Source organism: Pteropus alecto, unplaced genomic scaffold (genome assembly GCF_000325575.1).
Source record: "Pteropus alecto unplaced genomic scaffold, ASM32557v1 scaffold700, whole genome shotgun sequence".
Lineage (NCBI taxonomy): Eukaryota > Metazoa > Chordata > Mammalia > Chiroptera > Pteropodidae > Pteropus > Pteropus alecto.
The window spans coordinates 349,046-362,741 of record NW_006429611.1 but is presented as its reverse complement, the minus strand read 5'-3'; the positions used below and the strand labels follow the sequence as shown (position 1 = coordinate 362,741).

The 13,696-nt window shown below is 63.5% G+C and overlaps 2 protein-coding genes across 5 annotated transcripts; one reads left to right on the top strand and one right to left on the bottom strand.

Annotated features, from left to right (window-relative positions):
* The first annotated feature begins 6 nt into the window (after positions 1-6).
* Positions 7-10,017, top strand: INTS11 (integrator complex subunit 11). Of its 2 annotated transcripts, XM_006903896.3 has the most exons (17): positions 7-51; positions 2,399-2,496; positions 2,860-2,933; positions 4,065-4,293; positions 6,215-6,313; positions 6,394-6,428; positions 6,721-6,859; positions 7,281-7,345; positions 7,742-7,931; positions 8,173-8,256; positions 8,532-8,621; positions 8,700-8,862; positions 8,949-9,056; positions 9,146-9,207; positions 9,286-9,428; positions 9,510-9,639; positions 9,741-10,017. In XM_006903896.3, exons 1-17 carry the CDS (start codon positions 24-26, stop codon positions 9,813-9,815), a joined length of 1,812 nt encoding a protein of 603 aa, XP_006903958.1. In that variant the 5' UTR covers positions 7-23; the 3' UTR covers positions 9,816-10,017. The 2 variants fall into 2 exon arrangements, with proteins under 2 accessions (XP_006903958.1, XP_015446785.1); XM_015591299.2 differs by lacking the exon at positions 2,860-2,933 and having other exon boundaries at positions 4,156-4,293.
* PUSL1 (pseudouridylate synthase like 1) lies at positions 10,002-13,217 on the bottom strand. Of its 3 annotated transcripts, none has more exons than XM_015591400.2 (9): positions 13,017-13,214; positions 12,704-12,761; positions 12,360-12,547; positions 12,091-12,240; positions 11,831-12,001; positions 10,949-11,003; positions 10,698-10,869; positions 10,483-10,576; positions 10,002-10,356 (listed from the first exon to the last, which is right to left on the bottom strand). In XM_015591400.2, exons 1-9 carry the CDS (start codon positions 13,091-13,093, stop codon positions 10,239-10,241), a joined length of 1,083 nt encoding a protein of 360 aa, XP_015446886.1. In that variant the 5' UTR covers positions 13,094-13,214; the 3' UTR covers positions 10,002-10,238. The 3 variants fall into 3 exon arrangements, with proteins under 3 accessions (XP_015446886.1, XP_006903959.1, XP_024902288.1); XM_006903897.3 differs by having other exon boundaries at positions 10,479-10,576; positions 13,017-13,213; XM_025046520.1 differs by lacking the exon at positions 11,831-12,001 and having other exon boundaries at positions 13,017-13,217.
* Positions 13,218-13,696: the final 479 nt, after the last annotated feature.

Below are 13,696 nucleotides of genomic sequence, written 5' to 3'. Positions count from 1 at the left end.
ACTTTGGAGCGCGCCCCGGCAGGATGCCCGAGATCAGGGTCACTCCCTTGGGTGAGTGAGGGGCCTGCGGCCGCCACCTCGCGGGCGCTGCCCCGGGCGGTGGTCTGGGGACGTGCCCTAGGGGCGCAGGGGACCGGCCTCCTTCCCAGAGCCGAGGTCACGGAGGCCTGGGGCCACTGCTCATGCCGGCTCAGGCCCTTGGTGGAGAGAGTGCGGGCGATGGCTTTGGGCTCACGTCCTGGCCACCTCGCCTTGTCCCATTTTCCTCACAGTGAGATGAGGACGAGATCGCCTAAAGCGGCCCCGAGCGACGCCGCCTCCACACCTTATTTCCCTTTGCACGCGGGCCGGTGCCTTTGCCTCCTCACCGGCCACTCTCCCTCCACCCGCGTCTGTCTCGCGCCCAGGTTCCCTGCAGCCTCCCGTTTACCCAACCTGGTGGTCTGCCCTCAGTTCAGCCCTTGTTTTAGTTGGCCTCTGCAAGGTTTAAAGTAGCTTTGCCTTTTGCAAAACATATAAACGTGCACTTTGAAAAGCCGGAACAGTCCAGAACAGTAAGGAGTGGAAAAGATCACTCAAATCCAGGGACCCAGAAACAGCTGGGGTTGTCATTCTGACAGCTGAGGTGGTCATTTTGGTGGCTGGCCCTCCACATCCCATTGGGCTTCTTCCCGCTCACGTTCTGTGTGCTGTTCCAGCTCCTGTCTTTGTCACTGGGCTGTCGAGAGCCCCTTCCGCTGCATGTCCCTCCACCTGCACATTCTCATGCCGTGAGCTCTCTCCGAAATAGCCCACCAGCTCCAGTGCCGACACTGACCTGTTGACAGCCGCAGCGAACGCCACTGCCCTTGGCCAGCAGGGTCAGAGCACACAACCCACGCTGCCATAAGTGTCGTCAGCCTCACGGCCTCTCCCAGCCGTTGACACAGGGACCCCGCTGGCCACTGTGGCCCCATGCCCTCCCCTCCGGGGCCTGTGCAGGACCCCTTTCCAGCCCCTTTCCCATTTGACTCCTTTTTGCTGCTCGCTCTGCTCAAATAGTCCTTTATTCTGCCTCTGATACCCTAGTCTAGGTTCGCCTGGGTGTGCCGCCAAAGTCACCCAGCTTCAGTGTCATCGAAGCAGAACTGCTTCAGCTCCAGTCTCCCCTCACCAGTGTCTGCCTTACAGGATCCCTAGTCGCTTGGGCCAGATGTGGAAAGTGTCCCAGGTTACCTGCGCTGCAGGGCCTTTGCACACCTGCCCCCCTCCCCAGCTGTCCCTCTCCACCCTGCTTGCAAGTCATAAGCCTGCCATGGTTCTGGAAGTTTCCGTGTCCCCTTTCCTGCCCGACTTACCTCTGTGGTGCTGATGTCCACCTGGTGCACTTGGTGTGTGTTATCCACAGGCTCATCTGTCCCCTTGGCTTGGAGCGTGGGCTCCCTGTGCACAGGATGTCCCCTTTGCTTTCTCCTGTGCATCCTGGCTGGAGTGCCGGATGCACGCAGACAGAGCTCTTGGCTGGTGTCACTTGTTATTGTCATGGTGACACACTTCTCTAGGACCAGCCCACATCCTGCTCTGGGCCAAGGCCCTGTCGCCCTGGTGTGTGTCGTGCTAACAAGGTCCGGTGGCCAGCAGAGGGAGGCTCGTAGGCTCTAAGATGGAAAGCATGTCATCAGGCCCTGGCAAGGTTGCGTCTTTTTGTTTTTGGGTTCCCAGGCCCCAGAGGAGGTGACAGATACCCAGGATGTGCCCTGCTGGGCTAGAGCCGCTGGGCAGGGCTTAGAAGTCAGGAGCGTGGATGAGATTCAGATTAAGGTCTGGTCACCGTAGTTGGTCCTCACGGGGCATCTGGGGCCTGTTTCCCCACAGCTAGCCTAAAGCCACATGGGGAATCTCTGTGCTGGCACCACCAGGAGGTGCCTGACACCTCTCGAGAGCAGGTCCAGGGGGAGGGGGCCTCACAGCCTAGATGTGACCCCAGCCGAGGTTTCAGGAGGAGTGGCGAGGCCTGGTGTAGTGCCAGGTTGCCTCTTGGTGCTGGGACCACAGTCTAGCACCTGTTACTTGGTCCTGGCCTTTGAGGGTACCGGTGGGTCACAGTGGGTGGGCTGCGACCTTGAGGGGTGAGGGGCTTCTTCCATCTACTGACCCTGGGTGGTAGAGGCCGGGCCTGGGGCTGGAGGCACAGTTGGGGGGGACACTCGCGCTGGAATTCGCCTGGAGGGCTCGGCGCCTTGTCCCCTCCCCGCACATTTCCCTCGCCCACCAGCGTGTGGAGGGGGCGGCGGCGTCGCCTCACCGGCCCACGCAGCAGCCGTGGGTCATTTCCTGGCCCACTGAGGGCTCTGCAGGGACGAGGAGGGGCGGGAGGGCAGGGAGAGGTTTGGCAGCACCTTGCCCATCGCCCCTTCAGGAGCCGGACAGGATGTGGGCCGAAGCTGCATCCTGGTCTCCATTGCGGGCAAGAATGTCATGCTGGACTGTGGGATGCACATGGGCTTCAATGACGACGTGAGTCCTGTGGGTGGGCCTGTCGCCCTGCTCCCTCCTTGTCGAGGACCCCGGGACCCAGCGGGAGGTTCTGACCCATGGAGCGGGGGCAGTCGGGGCGACTGGGTAGTGGCAGGAGGTGGGTTTGGGGTCGCTGTTCCTGGGCAGCCCCCACCATCCCCTGGCAGAGGGGCTCGGGGGCTGCTGCAGGGTCGCGGGAGTGGGCTGGTGCAGGTGCTGGGTTCGGCTTTTGACCTGCTCTCTGCTCCCGGGGGCTGAGAGCGGGCAGCGCCCTGCCGCGGCGTGGGAGGGGCGCCGGCGCGCGGCCGCCCCCCGCACACCCGGGCGGCCGTCGCGGTCTGACACGCGCTCTTGGCCCCTCAGAGGCGCTTCCCCGACTTCTCCTACATCACGCGCAACGGCCGGCTGACCGACTTCCTGGACTGTGTGATCATCAGGTGGGCCCCTGTCAGCTGCCGGTGGCGGTGCTGCTCATTTCCCCCAGGAGAGCCGCTCTCGGCCTGCGGAGGCGGCCGGCCATGGGCGTCGCTGACCTGGGCTCTGCCCCGGGTTGCCTTTGTGGGTCACCCCGGGGCTGGCGCCTGCCTGCTCTGGACGCTGGCCCCGATGGCAGTGTCTTTGTGTGGTCGTGGGTGTTCACGCTGCTCCTTGGGCTGCAGTGAGCTCTGTGGAAGGAGGACAGTGCTGTGTATGCCTATCGGCTGTGTCCCCACGGGTTGTGGATGACAGCCTAGGTGACCTAGGAAGATGAGGCTATGTCAGGGCAGCTGGCCTGTGGCGGGGCGGAGGCCACCAGTGCACAGCTGGCGCCTCACTCGTTGGGACCCGGTCGTTCTCAGGCTCCTGTCAGTCAGCCTCAGCCATGTTTTGGTGGCAGTGCCTGCCCTGTCCCCCCTGCCAGTCCTCAATCCTCACACGCCTCCCCAGGCCACTTGTTCATACCGCCCCCGACCTCCTGACCTCCCCTGGGCGGCAGCCTGCCTCACCCCTCACATTCAGCGTCACAGACCTGTCTCAAGTCCAGCCATCTCATAACCCTGACCGTCACCCCATGGCCTGGTGACCACTCAGCCTTTCCTGCTGGCCCTCCACTGCAGCCAGAGACCCCTCGTCCTCAGCTGCTCTGAGGCCCCTGCCGTTCTGGCCCCTCCTCGGACTAGGGCTTCGTCTGTGGGTGGCATGGCACTGCTGTCCTTCTGCCCCCATGCCTTGCCAGGCCTCATCCCGCCTCTGTCCCCCCTCAGTACACGTGCCACAGGGTCCTCCCGACCACCCACCGGAGATGGCGGCTCCCGCTCTCTTCACGGAGAGTGTTCTCGTCCGGTGTCGTCACTCGCCCGCTTACTGCCGAGCCAGGCGCCTAGGCTGCGGGTCCAGGAAGGCGGGCGTGTTTGTCTCTTTGCCCCTCGTTCTCCAGTGCTTAGAACGGTGCCTGGCGCACAGTAGGCACTCAGTGAATGAATGAACCAACGGGCGGGTGGGTAGGCGGAATGACCCAAGTCGAGCTGGTGCGGGCGGTGGGGCGGGGTGGGGGGCGCAGTGGCCGGCTGACCATGCCGCACCCCCAGCCACTTCCACCTGGACCACTGCGGGGCGCTCCCCTACTTCAGCGAGATGGTGGGCTACGACGGGCCCATCTACATGACCCACCCCACCCAGGCCATCTGCCCCATCCTGCTGGAGGACTACCGCAAGATCGCCGTGGACAAGAAGGGAGAGGCCAACTTCTTCACCTCCCAGATGATCAAGGACTGCATGAAAAAGGTGGTGGCCGTCCACCTCCACCAGACGGTCCAGGTCAGGGTCTCTGGCAGGCACTGCGGCGTCAGCAGGAGGCGGTAGGGGGGCCCGGCCCAGAGGCGGCATTCGGGCAGGGGTGTGGTGTCCGCTGCCCCTCGCCCAGCTTTGTGCCTGAGCGCGTGGAAGAGGCTGGAGGGGCACAGGCTGGCGGGACGCTTGTACCGTCTGGGCACGGGGGAGCTTGGCGTGCTGGCCAGGGGGAAGGCGGGGCTGGACGGTGCGCCGAGCGAGCCCCGCGGGGCGCCCGGTGCTGGGCGGTGGACTTTGGGCTTCATCTCAGCGACGGTTGTGTGCGGGGCAGGGAAACGGAGGCCTGAAAGCGGGCGAGAGATGTCAAATTTGGTAAAATTTATCAGAGGGTGTGCATTTGACTGTTTCTCCTCGGAGTCTGCGTTCTGCTTGCCATTCTGTGCCTACACGTTGTGGGTCATTTTCTCCTGGTTAAGCATTCTGTCAACATGAAGTGTCATGTGTTTGTCTAGTGATAGTTTTTACCTGAAAGTCGTTTTTCTGGTAATCGGATGACACCATTCCCGCCTCCCCTGCCTTTGGTTAATGTTTGCACGGTGCATCTTTCTCCATTTTCTTTTACTTTCAGCCTTTATGTGTCACATTTTAAACGTGGCTTTTGGGAGTAGTGTGTAGTCTGGGTTGTTCTGAGCCCAGCCTGTTGCCTGTCCTTGGTGCTATGCACAGAGACCCTCCGGCTCGCTGCACCCTCGCCGGCGACACTCTGCTCTTCCTTCCTGTTCTGTTTGTTCTTTCCTTTATTCCCTTTTTGGGAATGATTTTTTAAAAATTGGTTCTTTTGTTTGATTGGCAGTTATGTGCTCTCACAATTGCCGTAGTGGCAGAGATGGTAAAATGCGACCATGCTGACAAAAGCCTAAGTGCTGCCTCTTTCCTGGACGGGGCAGGGGCCTCGGACATTTCCCAGCTGCCTCCAGAGGCTGCCGTTTCTGCGTGTTCTGGCTTTGTGTGTGCGCGTGCGCGTGTGCGTGTGCGAGCCCGTCAGGACGGCATTGCGGCCAGCAGGTTCACTGGGTGTCCGCTCTGTATTTCCCTTTCTCACTGCTGCCCTGTGCATGTGTCCCTTACTTCTTAACTTGGGATGATTGATCTGCCGGAAGAGCCAGCATGGGTCTGTGGGCGGGGGGTGGCCACTGCCTTTGCACAGTTGGCGGATGGCTCACCCTCTCTTGTGCTCCAGGACTGTTCTCATTAGCTACGGGGCTCCAGCTCGGCATTTGCTTTGGATGTACCTTCCCGGCCGCTGTGTGTCAGAACCTTTCTCTGGGGCAGCGTGCTGTGAAGGGCTCCGTGTTTTCTCTTACCTGCTCAGGGGCGGGACATCCTGTGTCCCGGCCTGGTGCCTTTCACCTGCCTCTCTCAGGGTAGCCCGTGCTGGTCCCCATCCTCTAGCTGGGGCCCTGGGGGGCAGGTGGGGGTCTCGCTCTAGGCTTTATCCAGCCTTCTGTCCTTCCGTCCTTCAGGCTGGATGCTTCCTTCTGTATGTGTCCATTCAGCGTTATCTTTGGTTACGTGTAGTGTGGTGTTAAACTCAATGACTGAATTCTTAATTTGGTTTATTGTATATAGTTCCTAGTTTTAGAATTTCCACTTTTTTTTTAAGTTTCTATTTTTTTGCCAATATTCTTTATCTTGCCTTTTATTTCTTCAAGTGATTTAATCACAGTCCTTTTAGAGTCTGCTTTTCCAGGCTGTTTTTTTTGTTTTCTATTCTCTAGTCTTGTCTTTTGGGTTTGGTTACTTTTGATTGAAAATTGGTGTCGGATGTGAAAACGAGGACGAAGCGAAAGGCGAGCACGTGCCATCTGCTCCTGGCCCCTGCTGCCCTCCTCCGCCCCCCGGCCCCAGCACAGCCCCAGACCTGAGCTCCGCCCTCCCTCTCCTGCAGGTGGACGAGGAGCTGGAAATCAAGGCATACTATGCGGGCCACGTGCTGGGGGCCGCCATGTTCCAGATCAGAGTGGGCTCTGAGTCGGTGGTCTACACGGTGAGTGGAGCGTGTGGGCCCAGGTGGGGCTGCCTGGGCAGGGAGAGGGGGTGCCTGCCTGATGCTTCCTTCTCTGCCAGGGCGATTATAACATGACTCCGGACCGGCATCTGGGGTAAGTCGCCTGTGTGTTTGTTTGATCTTCTAAAGCCCCACCCCGCCCCAGACACGCTGGGTGCCTGAGTGGTCAGCGCTCTAGTGTCCCCTTGTGTCCCCCATGAGAGTCAGAGTCTGTGTTTCCTGTCTCCCCTTGAGTGCTTCCCATGACATGTCACTGCTTGGCCCTGTGCAGAGGAGCAGCTGCCAGCCAGAGGGCCTGGCCAGGTTTGGGCTGGGGGCCAGTGCATCGCTCCCAGCCCTGTGGCATGTGGCCTGTCCACCTTGGGATATGACCCCCACTGTTCTAGAGCTGCCTGGATCGACAGATGCCGCCCCAACCTGCTCATCACGGAGTCCACGTATGCCACGACCATCCGCGACTCCAAGCGCTGCCGGGAGCGAGACTTCCTAAAGAAGGTCCACGAGACCGTGGAGCGTGGCGGCAAGGTGGCTGGCGCGGTGGGGGCGTCAGGAAGGGCCCCGGGCCACGTGGGCACCGTGGGAGGGAGGGCTGCCCACCCCGGGGGGAGGAAAACTCCCTCCGGCCCTCCCAGGGGCACTTGTTTGCCCTCAGGTCTCAGACCCCAACAGGGGTTGGCCGGGGCACCCACCGGGGTCACTTCTGGGTACATCGTGCCTGGGGGCAGGAGTGGGTGGGGCCCCCCGCTCTCAGGTTGCCCGGCCATGACTTCTGGATGCAGCCTCTGGCCACCAGAGCTGCCAGCAGAGCTGGTCTGTGTTTCACAGCACTCTGAGAAGGTGGCCACAGGGAGCTACTGCCCCGGCCACTGCACTCACATGTGGCCTTGACCTGGGTGGGCATTGCGGCTGGGGGCTCCCACCCAAGCCCCTCCCTGGTCCCCTACAGGTGCTGATCCCGGTGTTTGCGCTGGGCCGTGCTCAGGAGCTCTGCATCCTGCTGGAGACCTTCTGGTAGGTACAGCTGGGCTGGCTCCAGGGAGCCCGGGACTCGGTGGGTGGATGGGAGCGGACGCCTGTGCCTGTGAGATGGCCATTCAGCACACAGCATGGGCCATGCGATCTTCCTGTGTCCAGCCGGCTGGGCCTCGGCCTGGCTCCACGCAGAGGGCAGGCTGCAGCGACGTCAACACAGCACTCACGGGCAGGGCGCCCGATGTCCACGGCGCCTGCCCAAGCCAGGAGGCCTGCGACGGCACGCGGGCACCATCTTCCCATGCGTGGCCTCCGTGCACGTCAGCCCCCACATTTGTTGGAGGAGGTGGGCTGAGGGCACCGGCCTGCTCAGTCATGGGGCGGGAGACAGCCAAGGGCGTGGGGCTGACGTGACGGCTGCTGCCCTGTCCCCAGGGAGCGCATGAACCTGAAGGCGCCCATCTACTTCTCCACGGGCTTGACGGAGAAGGCCAACCACTACTACAAGCTCTTCATCACCTGGACCAACCAGAAGATCCGGAAGACCTTTGTGCAGAGGAACATGTTCGAGTTCAAGCACATCAAGGCCTTCGACCGCGCCTTTGCCGACAACCCGGGCCCGATGGTGAGGCCCTGGCCGAGGTGCAGGCCTGGCTGTCCTGTGCTTGCTGCAGCCGGGCTGTGCCATGTGTGTGCGTCTCTTCCCTGTGGGGCACGCTGGGGCACCTGCAGGTCTCCCTGGGGAGTGGGCACACCTGCACTGGGGACAAGATGAGGTGAGAGGGTGGGGCCTGGGGTGGGCACAGGGTCAGACTGCTCTGAGGGTGGCGAGGGGCTGGGTCTGACTACCCCTCGGCCACCCGCAGGTCGTGTTTGCCACACCAGGGATGCTGCATGCTGGCCAGTCGCTGCAGATCTTCCGGAAGTGGGCGGGGAACGAGAAGAACATGGTGAGGGTCTGGCCCCAGGGCAGCTCCCTGGAGCTCCCCCCGCCCCCCACCTGGGGACAGGCCTGCTGTGCCAGGCAGGGCCTCCCCCACCCCTTGGCCACCAGCAGGGGTCATGGTGGTGAGGCCTGGGCAGGCTCGTGCTTGAGACCCCCGTCTGTCCAAGTCTGTAGTGGGGCTGGCAATGGGTTCAGGTTCCGAGGGGCAGCAGGTGGGCTGGGGCATCGGGAGGTAGCAGGCCATGCAGATGGCCAGCAGCTCCGTTCTCTCTGCCGCAGGTCATCATGCCTGGCTACTGCGTGCAGGGCACTGTGGGCCACAAGATCCTCAGCGGGCAGCGCAAGCTGGAGATGGAGGGGCGGCAGGTGGTGAGTCCCAGCCTCCCCAGTGCTCTCGGGGCCTGCTTGGGTGGAGGGTGACGGCCCGTGTGTGCTGTGACGCTGCAGCTCGAGGTCAAGATGCAAGTGGAGTACATGTCATTCAGCGCCCACGCGGACGCCAAGGGCATCATGCAGCTGGTGGGCCAGGCGGAGCCGGAGAGCGTGCTGCTGGTGCACGGCGAGGCCAAGAAGATGGAGTTCCTAAAGCAGAAGATCGAGCAGGAATTCCGTAGGCAGCGGGGCAGGTGGGCTCGGGGTGCAGAGGGATGTGGGCAGGGCTGGGCAGCCCCGCTGAGGCTCTCTTCTCTGGCCCAGGGGTCAGTTGCTACATGCCGGCCAATGGCGAGACGGTGACACTGCCCACGAGCCCCAGCATCCCTGTGGGCATCTCGCTGGGGCTGCTGAAGCGGGAGATGGCACAGGGTACGCGGGGCAGGCACTTGGGCGGGGTGGGGCCAGGTGGAGCAGGCGGACCCCGCTGATGGCTCCCACCCCCGCCCTCTTCTCTGCAGGGCTGCTCCCTGACGCCAAAAAGCCCCGGCTCCTGCACGGCACCCTAGTCATGAAGGACAATGTGAGTGCGCGGAGGGGCCATCATGCTGGGGTGGTTGGGGGGCCCTCCCGTGCTCCCTGACCTGCCCCTGTCCCGCAGAACTTCCGGCTCGTGTCCTCAGAGCAGGCCCTCAAGGAGCTGGGCCTGGCTGAGCACCAACTGCGCTTCACCTGCCGCGTGCATCTGCACGACCCTCGCAAGGAGCAGGAGATGGCCTTGCGCGTCTACAGCCACCTGAAGAGGTGGGCCTGGCCCCGCCCCTTGTGGCCCTGGGGGTGGGGCGCCAGCGGGCTGGGGTGGGGCCTCACCAAACCTTCCCACAGCGTCCTCAAGGACCACTGCGTGCAGCACCTTCCCGATGGCTCCGTGACTGTGGAGTCCATCCTCATTCAGGCCGCTGCCCACTCAGAGGACCCAGGCACCAAGGTGCTGCTGGTCTCCTGGACCTACCAGGTTTGTGACAAGACCCAGGAGGGCTGGCCCCTGGCAGCACGTTAGAGACCAATGGGGTAGGTTGGGGGGCTTGAGATAACAGCCCCTCACTCCTGTCCTAGGACGAGGAGCTGGGGAGCTATCTCACGTCCCTGCTCAAGAAGGGTCTGCCCCAGGCTCCCAGCGGAGGCAGCTGACCAGCCACCGCCGCCCTCTGCCCAGCCATAGGGACGTGGGCTTCCACTCCAGGACCATGTTTCAGCCTTGGGTCTCCCCTCTGCGGGTGTGAAGCCCACAGGTGGCCACAGCCTTCGTCCGTGGGGACCAGTGTCACATGTCTGCCCAAGTGGGCGTTTTCGGCTGCAGAAATAAATGGCTCTGAAGCCCCTTTACCTTTTATTTCTACTTTTGGGTCTGGGGTGTTAATGCACATTACACGCTGAACCAAAGGCTGCTTGTGTTTTTCCTTCATGATGCTGACATCCGTTTCCCATGCCCACCCCTGGGGCAGCCCACCTGGGGCAGATGGGCACCCAGCGCACAAGGGACTCAGGGAGACGGGAGGCCTGCTGTGGCCCCAGACACTTGAGTACTTGACAGAGCGGGTCACAGTGGTCCGGCTAGTGGGCTGTGGCAGCCCTGAGGTTCGCTGGGCGTTGAGGGTCATTTGCTGCTTCAGTGCCATGGACCCCACAGAGCACTTGAGGCCGGCAGCTTTGGAATCGCTGGAGGCAGGATCTGTGGACAGACCCTGGGTCAGCTTGGAGCCCCTTCTCCCTCCGTGAAGACCCCCTCTCAGACCCCCTCCCCCAAGGGGCCAGGTCAAGAGTGGGCGTGGGCTGGGGGAGCCCGGCACTCACTCACTCCAGGCCGCCTGCCTTTGCGCTGCTGGTCTCTGGCCTGAAGTCTCCCAGCAGAGCTGGGCTTTCCTGCTGGGCAGAGGCTGGATTCCTGGCCGCTGTAACGACACAGACGAGCTGTGACAGCTCTACCACCAAGAGCCCCTCCAGCAAGGACCCAGCCTGGAGGGTCGGCCAGTGCGGTACAGACAGGGACCTTCCCAGGCCACGTCCTCTCACCCAGGTCCTCAAGGTCTCTGTATAGCACCGACTTCAGGAACAAGCCATGGGCTGGGGCCACACGTGTCTGATGCCTGCCCAGTGGGTCCCGGCTCTCCAGAATCACCTTCACTTGAGTGGGTGTCAAGGCCCCCAACCCTACGGCCACAAGGATTGCTGTCATTCTCCGCACCTGCAACCCAAGGCCAAGACTGCCACAGTGGCCTGAGCCCCTGCCCCCACCCCCGGGATTACCCCAGGACAGAACCTACCTGTCTGTACAGGAAAGACTGGCTCTCAAACTCCAGCGTCCAGAACTGCAACCTCCTGGGGACACAGGTACCTGTGACGTCCGGGCCACAGGGCAGCCCCAGACCAGTTTGGCCCCAGACAAGGGAAGTGGGCAGGGCAAGGGGCCTGGAAAAACTTTCCCATCCTCTCTTCATCCCAGGAGCCTCTACTGACCACCCACCCCTGAAGGAGACCAGTAGGAGGGAGATTGTTTGAGAGAGCGAGGGGCAGCAGAGCCTTCCTGGGCCTTGCTGTGGGGATGGAGCCCTCAGGCAGAGGAGCTAAGGTCCTGGCAACTGGCTCTGGGGCAGCTGAGGGAGGGGAGTGTGGCCAGCTCATCTGCTAGAGACCCAAGCCTCGGGCTGGGGGCTCTTTGGCGTGACTCCAAGGCTGACAGTGCAGAAGTGCCTCTTCCCTTCAGTGTTGGCCCGAACTGGGAAGGTTCTAGAAGTCAGCAGCTGCCACGAGGCTGGAGGCCCCTGAGACAGTGCTGGGGCAGAAGGACCAACCCCCGTCAGGCTGGGCCGGAACCACTGGCCTGGTGCTCCTCCCCCAGTGGGACCTTTTCAGCAGCTGCCAAGACCCATCCACTAGGCAGTGAACTCTGGGCAAGGCGGGCAGCCCTCAGAGAAAGGCAGCATTCTCCGTGCTCTGTGCCCCAGCTTGGCAGGGACCCCGGCCTGGGGGGAGCGCACAGCTGCAGTTCGTGGGCATCACTGAGCAGCCCAGCATGCCCCACAGGTGTCTAGGGAGCTCCCAGGCTGGCCACGTCCTGCCTCTGCACTGCCCTTGCCAGGGACAGTGCTGAAGCTAAGTCCAGGCCCCACTATCTCCAGACGAGTGTGCAAGCTGCCCCTCCTCACCTGCTCTCCTGGGGGAGGACAAAGGGGCTGGCTGGGTCGGGGGACACTGAGGCTCGGCGCAGTGTGCGCACAGAGCTAGTGGATGGACTGCCGGCTGATTGGAAGGCGCGGAAATCATGTGTCCCCAGGAGGTGTTGGGCAGCTTCCTGCATGGCAGCCACATCCAAGCAGCTGCAGGGAGCCAGGTGAGCGGTTAGGAGGAAGTCGCCAGCCAGGTGGGCCTGGCAGCACCCCCACTCACTCTCACATCTGCAACTCACTCAGCCCGTAGTGCCCAGCATCGGTTTCGCTCAAACACTGACAGCTGGCTAGGCCCGGGACAGCCGGTGGCCAGGCGGTACAGGTAGGTCCTGGACGTGGCTGCATAGCGGGCATGGAAGTCGCTGGGCACTCGGAAGGCCTGCAGGACCCTGTGGAAGTAAGGGCAGGCACACCAGAGGAATGAAACCCCCACAAGTGACACCTATCCAGACAAAGTCCTTTCTGACCAACGCGGTGGGGGTGGGGGGGAGAGCAGAACGCTGCGCACCGGATGGCAGGGTGGCGCAGGTGGGTGTTGAGGGCCTGGGTCAGGACCTCAGGGGAGAAGGGCGGCTGGCCTGAGCGGCGCTGGACATCCAGGTGCGCAGCGTTGCTCAGGGCGTGGACTCCAGCATCTGTGCGGCTGGAGATGATAAACTTGACCGGCAAGACCGAGTTCAGCCTCTCTGCGGCCTCCTGTGGGGACAGAGCCGCCGGGGGCGGAGCGGGCAGCGCGATCGAGGACCAGAGCCCCGAGGAACCGCCCCCTGTGCTCCAGAGGCGCGGGGCTCTCATCTGCCCGTCCCCGGGGTCGCCCCCCTCCATCCCGGGGGACGGGCCAGCGGAGCTCACCTCTAGGTAGTTCAGGACCCCGACGGCACGCTGGGTTCCCCTGACGGCCGCGACCCCGCTGTGGGCAGAGGCAGGCGCAGGTCAGCGGGCGGCAGACCGTCCGGCCCCAGACCTGCCCCATGAGACCAACGCGGCCATTTCTTCCTCGGTGTTGGGGCACGAGGCCAGACGTGCGGATCCTAAATATAGCTCCCACCCTCCCCTCGGGCGCCGGGAGGTCGGCAGCCGTCGGTGTCCAGCTCCGGTGCTTCCCGCGGCGCCAGGTCGCGTGGGGGGGGGTGTTGCGGGCACGGGAGGGGTCCGGACGACGTACTTAAAGTCCGTGCCTAAGTACTGGAAGTACACGAGGTAGCGCGCTCGCACCGAGTCTGCGGCCCGGCCGGAACCCATGGCCCGACGGGTCCGGAGGGAGAGGAGCGGGGCGGAGCCGGACCGGGCCGAGCGGGTGCCGCACGTGGGCTCTGCGCGCGCGCGCGCGCACGCAATCTGGTCACGGCCCCCGTCGCTCCCACGCCTGCGCTTTTGCGTTCGCTCCGCCCCGGCGCCGGGCACACCCGCCCCACAGCGGCCAGGGGCGGGGGAGCGGAGGCGGGGTCAGGCTTAGGGAGCGGGTGCAAAGCGCAGGCCCGCGGCGGGGCGCGTGGGTCCGACTCCGCTCGGGCTGCGGCGTCCTGGGGGACGCTCTCACAACCTCGCGGTGACCCACACACTCTCGCGTGTGTGCACTCACTCGCCCGCCCACCTGCCCACTCACTCGATCCCCGTCCTCACCGAGCGTGTCCGTCCGCCGCGCTCCGGCCAAGCGGGTTTGGCAAACGCCTCAAGTTGCGCAACGGCTGGTTCGCTGGAGAGAGCGAGACCCGCGCCCTCCCCGCGCCTGCAACCCGGCCGACGGCTCCCAGAGCCCCACCGTGGTTGGGCCCGCCTACCTTCCCGACCCGGAGTGGCCCGGGAACGAAGGAGGGCGGGACGTCGGGGCGCCAGGGTGGGAGC

Bases quoted from the DNA above. Each gene is read 5' to 3' on its own strand.
- PUSL1 (XM_015591400.2), bottom strand. From the start codon at position 13,093: ATGGGTTCCGGCCGGGCCGCAGACTCGGTGCGAGCGCGCTACCTCGTG. The intron at 11,004-11,830 runs GTGAGGAGGGGC...CTGTGTCCCCAG, and splicing joins GTCCTCCCCCAGGAGAGCAG to GAGGTTGCAGTTCTGGACGC. The intron at 10,577-10,697 runs GTGAGAGGACGT...GTGTCGTTACAG, and splicing joins CAGAGACCTTGAGGACCTGG to CGGCCAGGAATCCAGCCTCT.
- INTS11 (XM_006903896.3), top strand. From the start codon at position 24: ATGCCCGAGATCAGGGTCACTCCCTTGG. The intron at 2,934-4,064 runs GTGGGCCCCTGT...CCGCACCCCCAG, and splicing joins CTGGACTGTGTGATCATCAG to CCACTTCCACCTGGACCACT. The intron at 9,429-9,509 runs GTGGGCCTGGCC...ACCTTCCCACAG, and splicing joins GTCTACAGCCACCTGAAGAG to CGTCCTCAAGGACCACTGCG.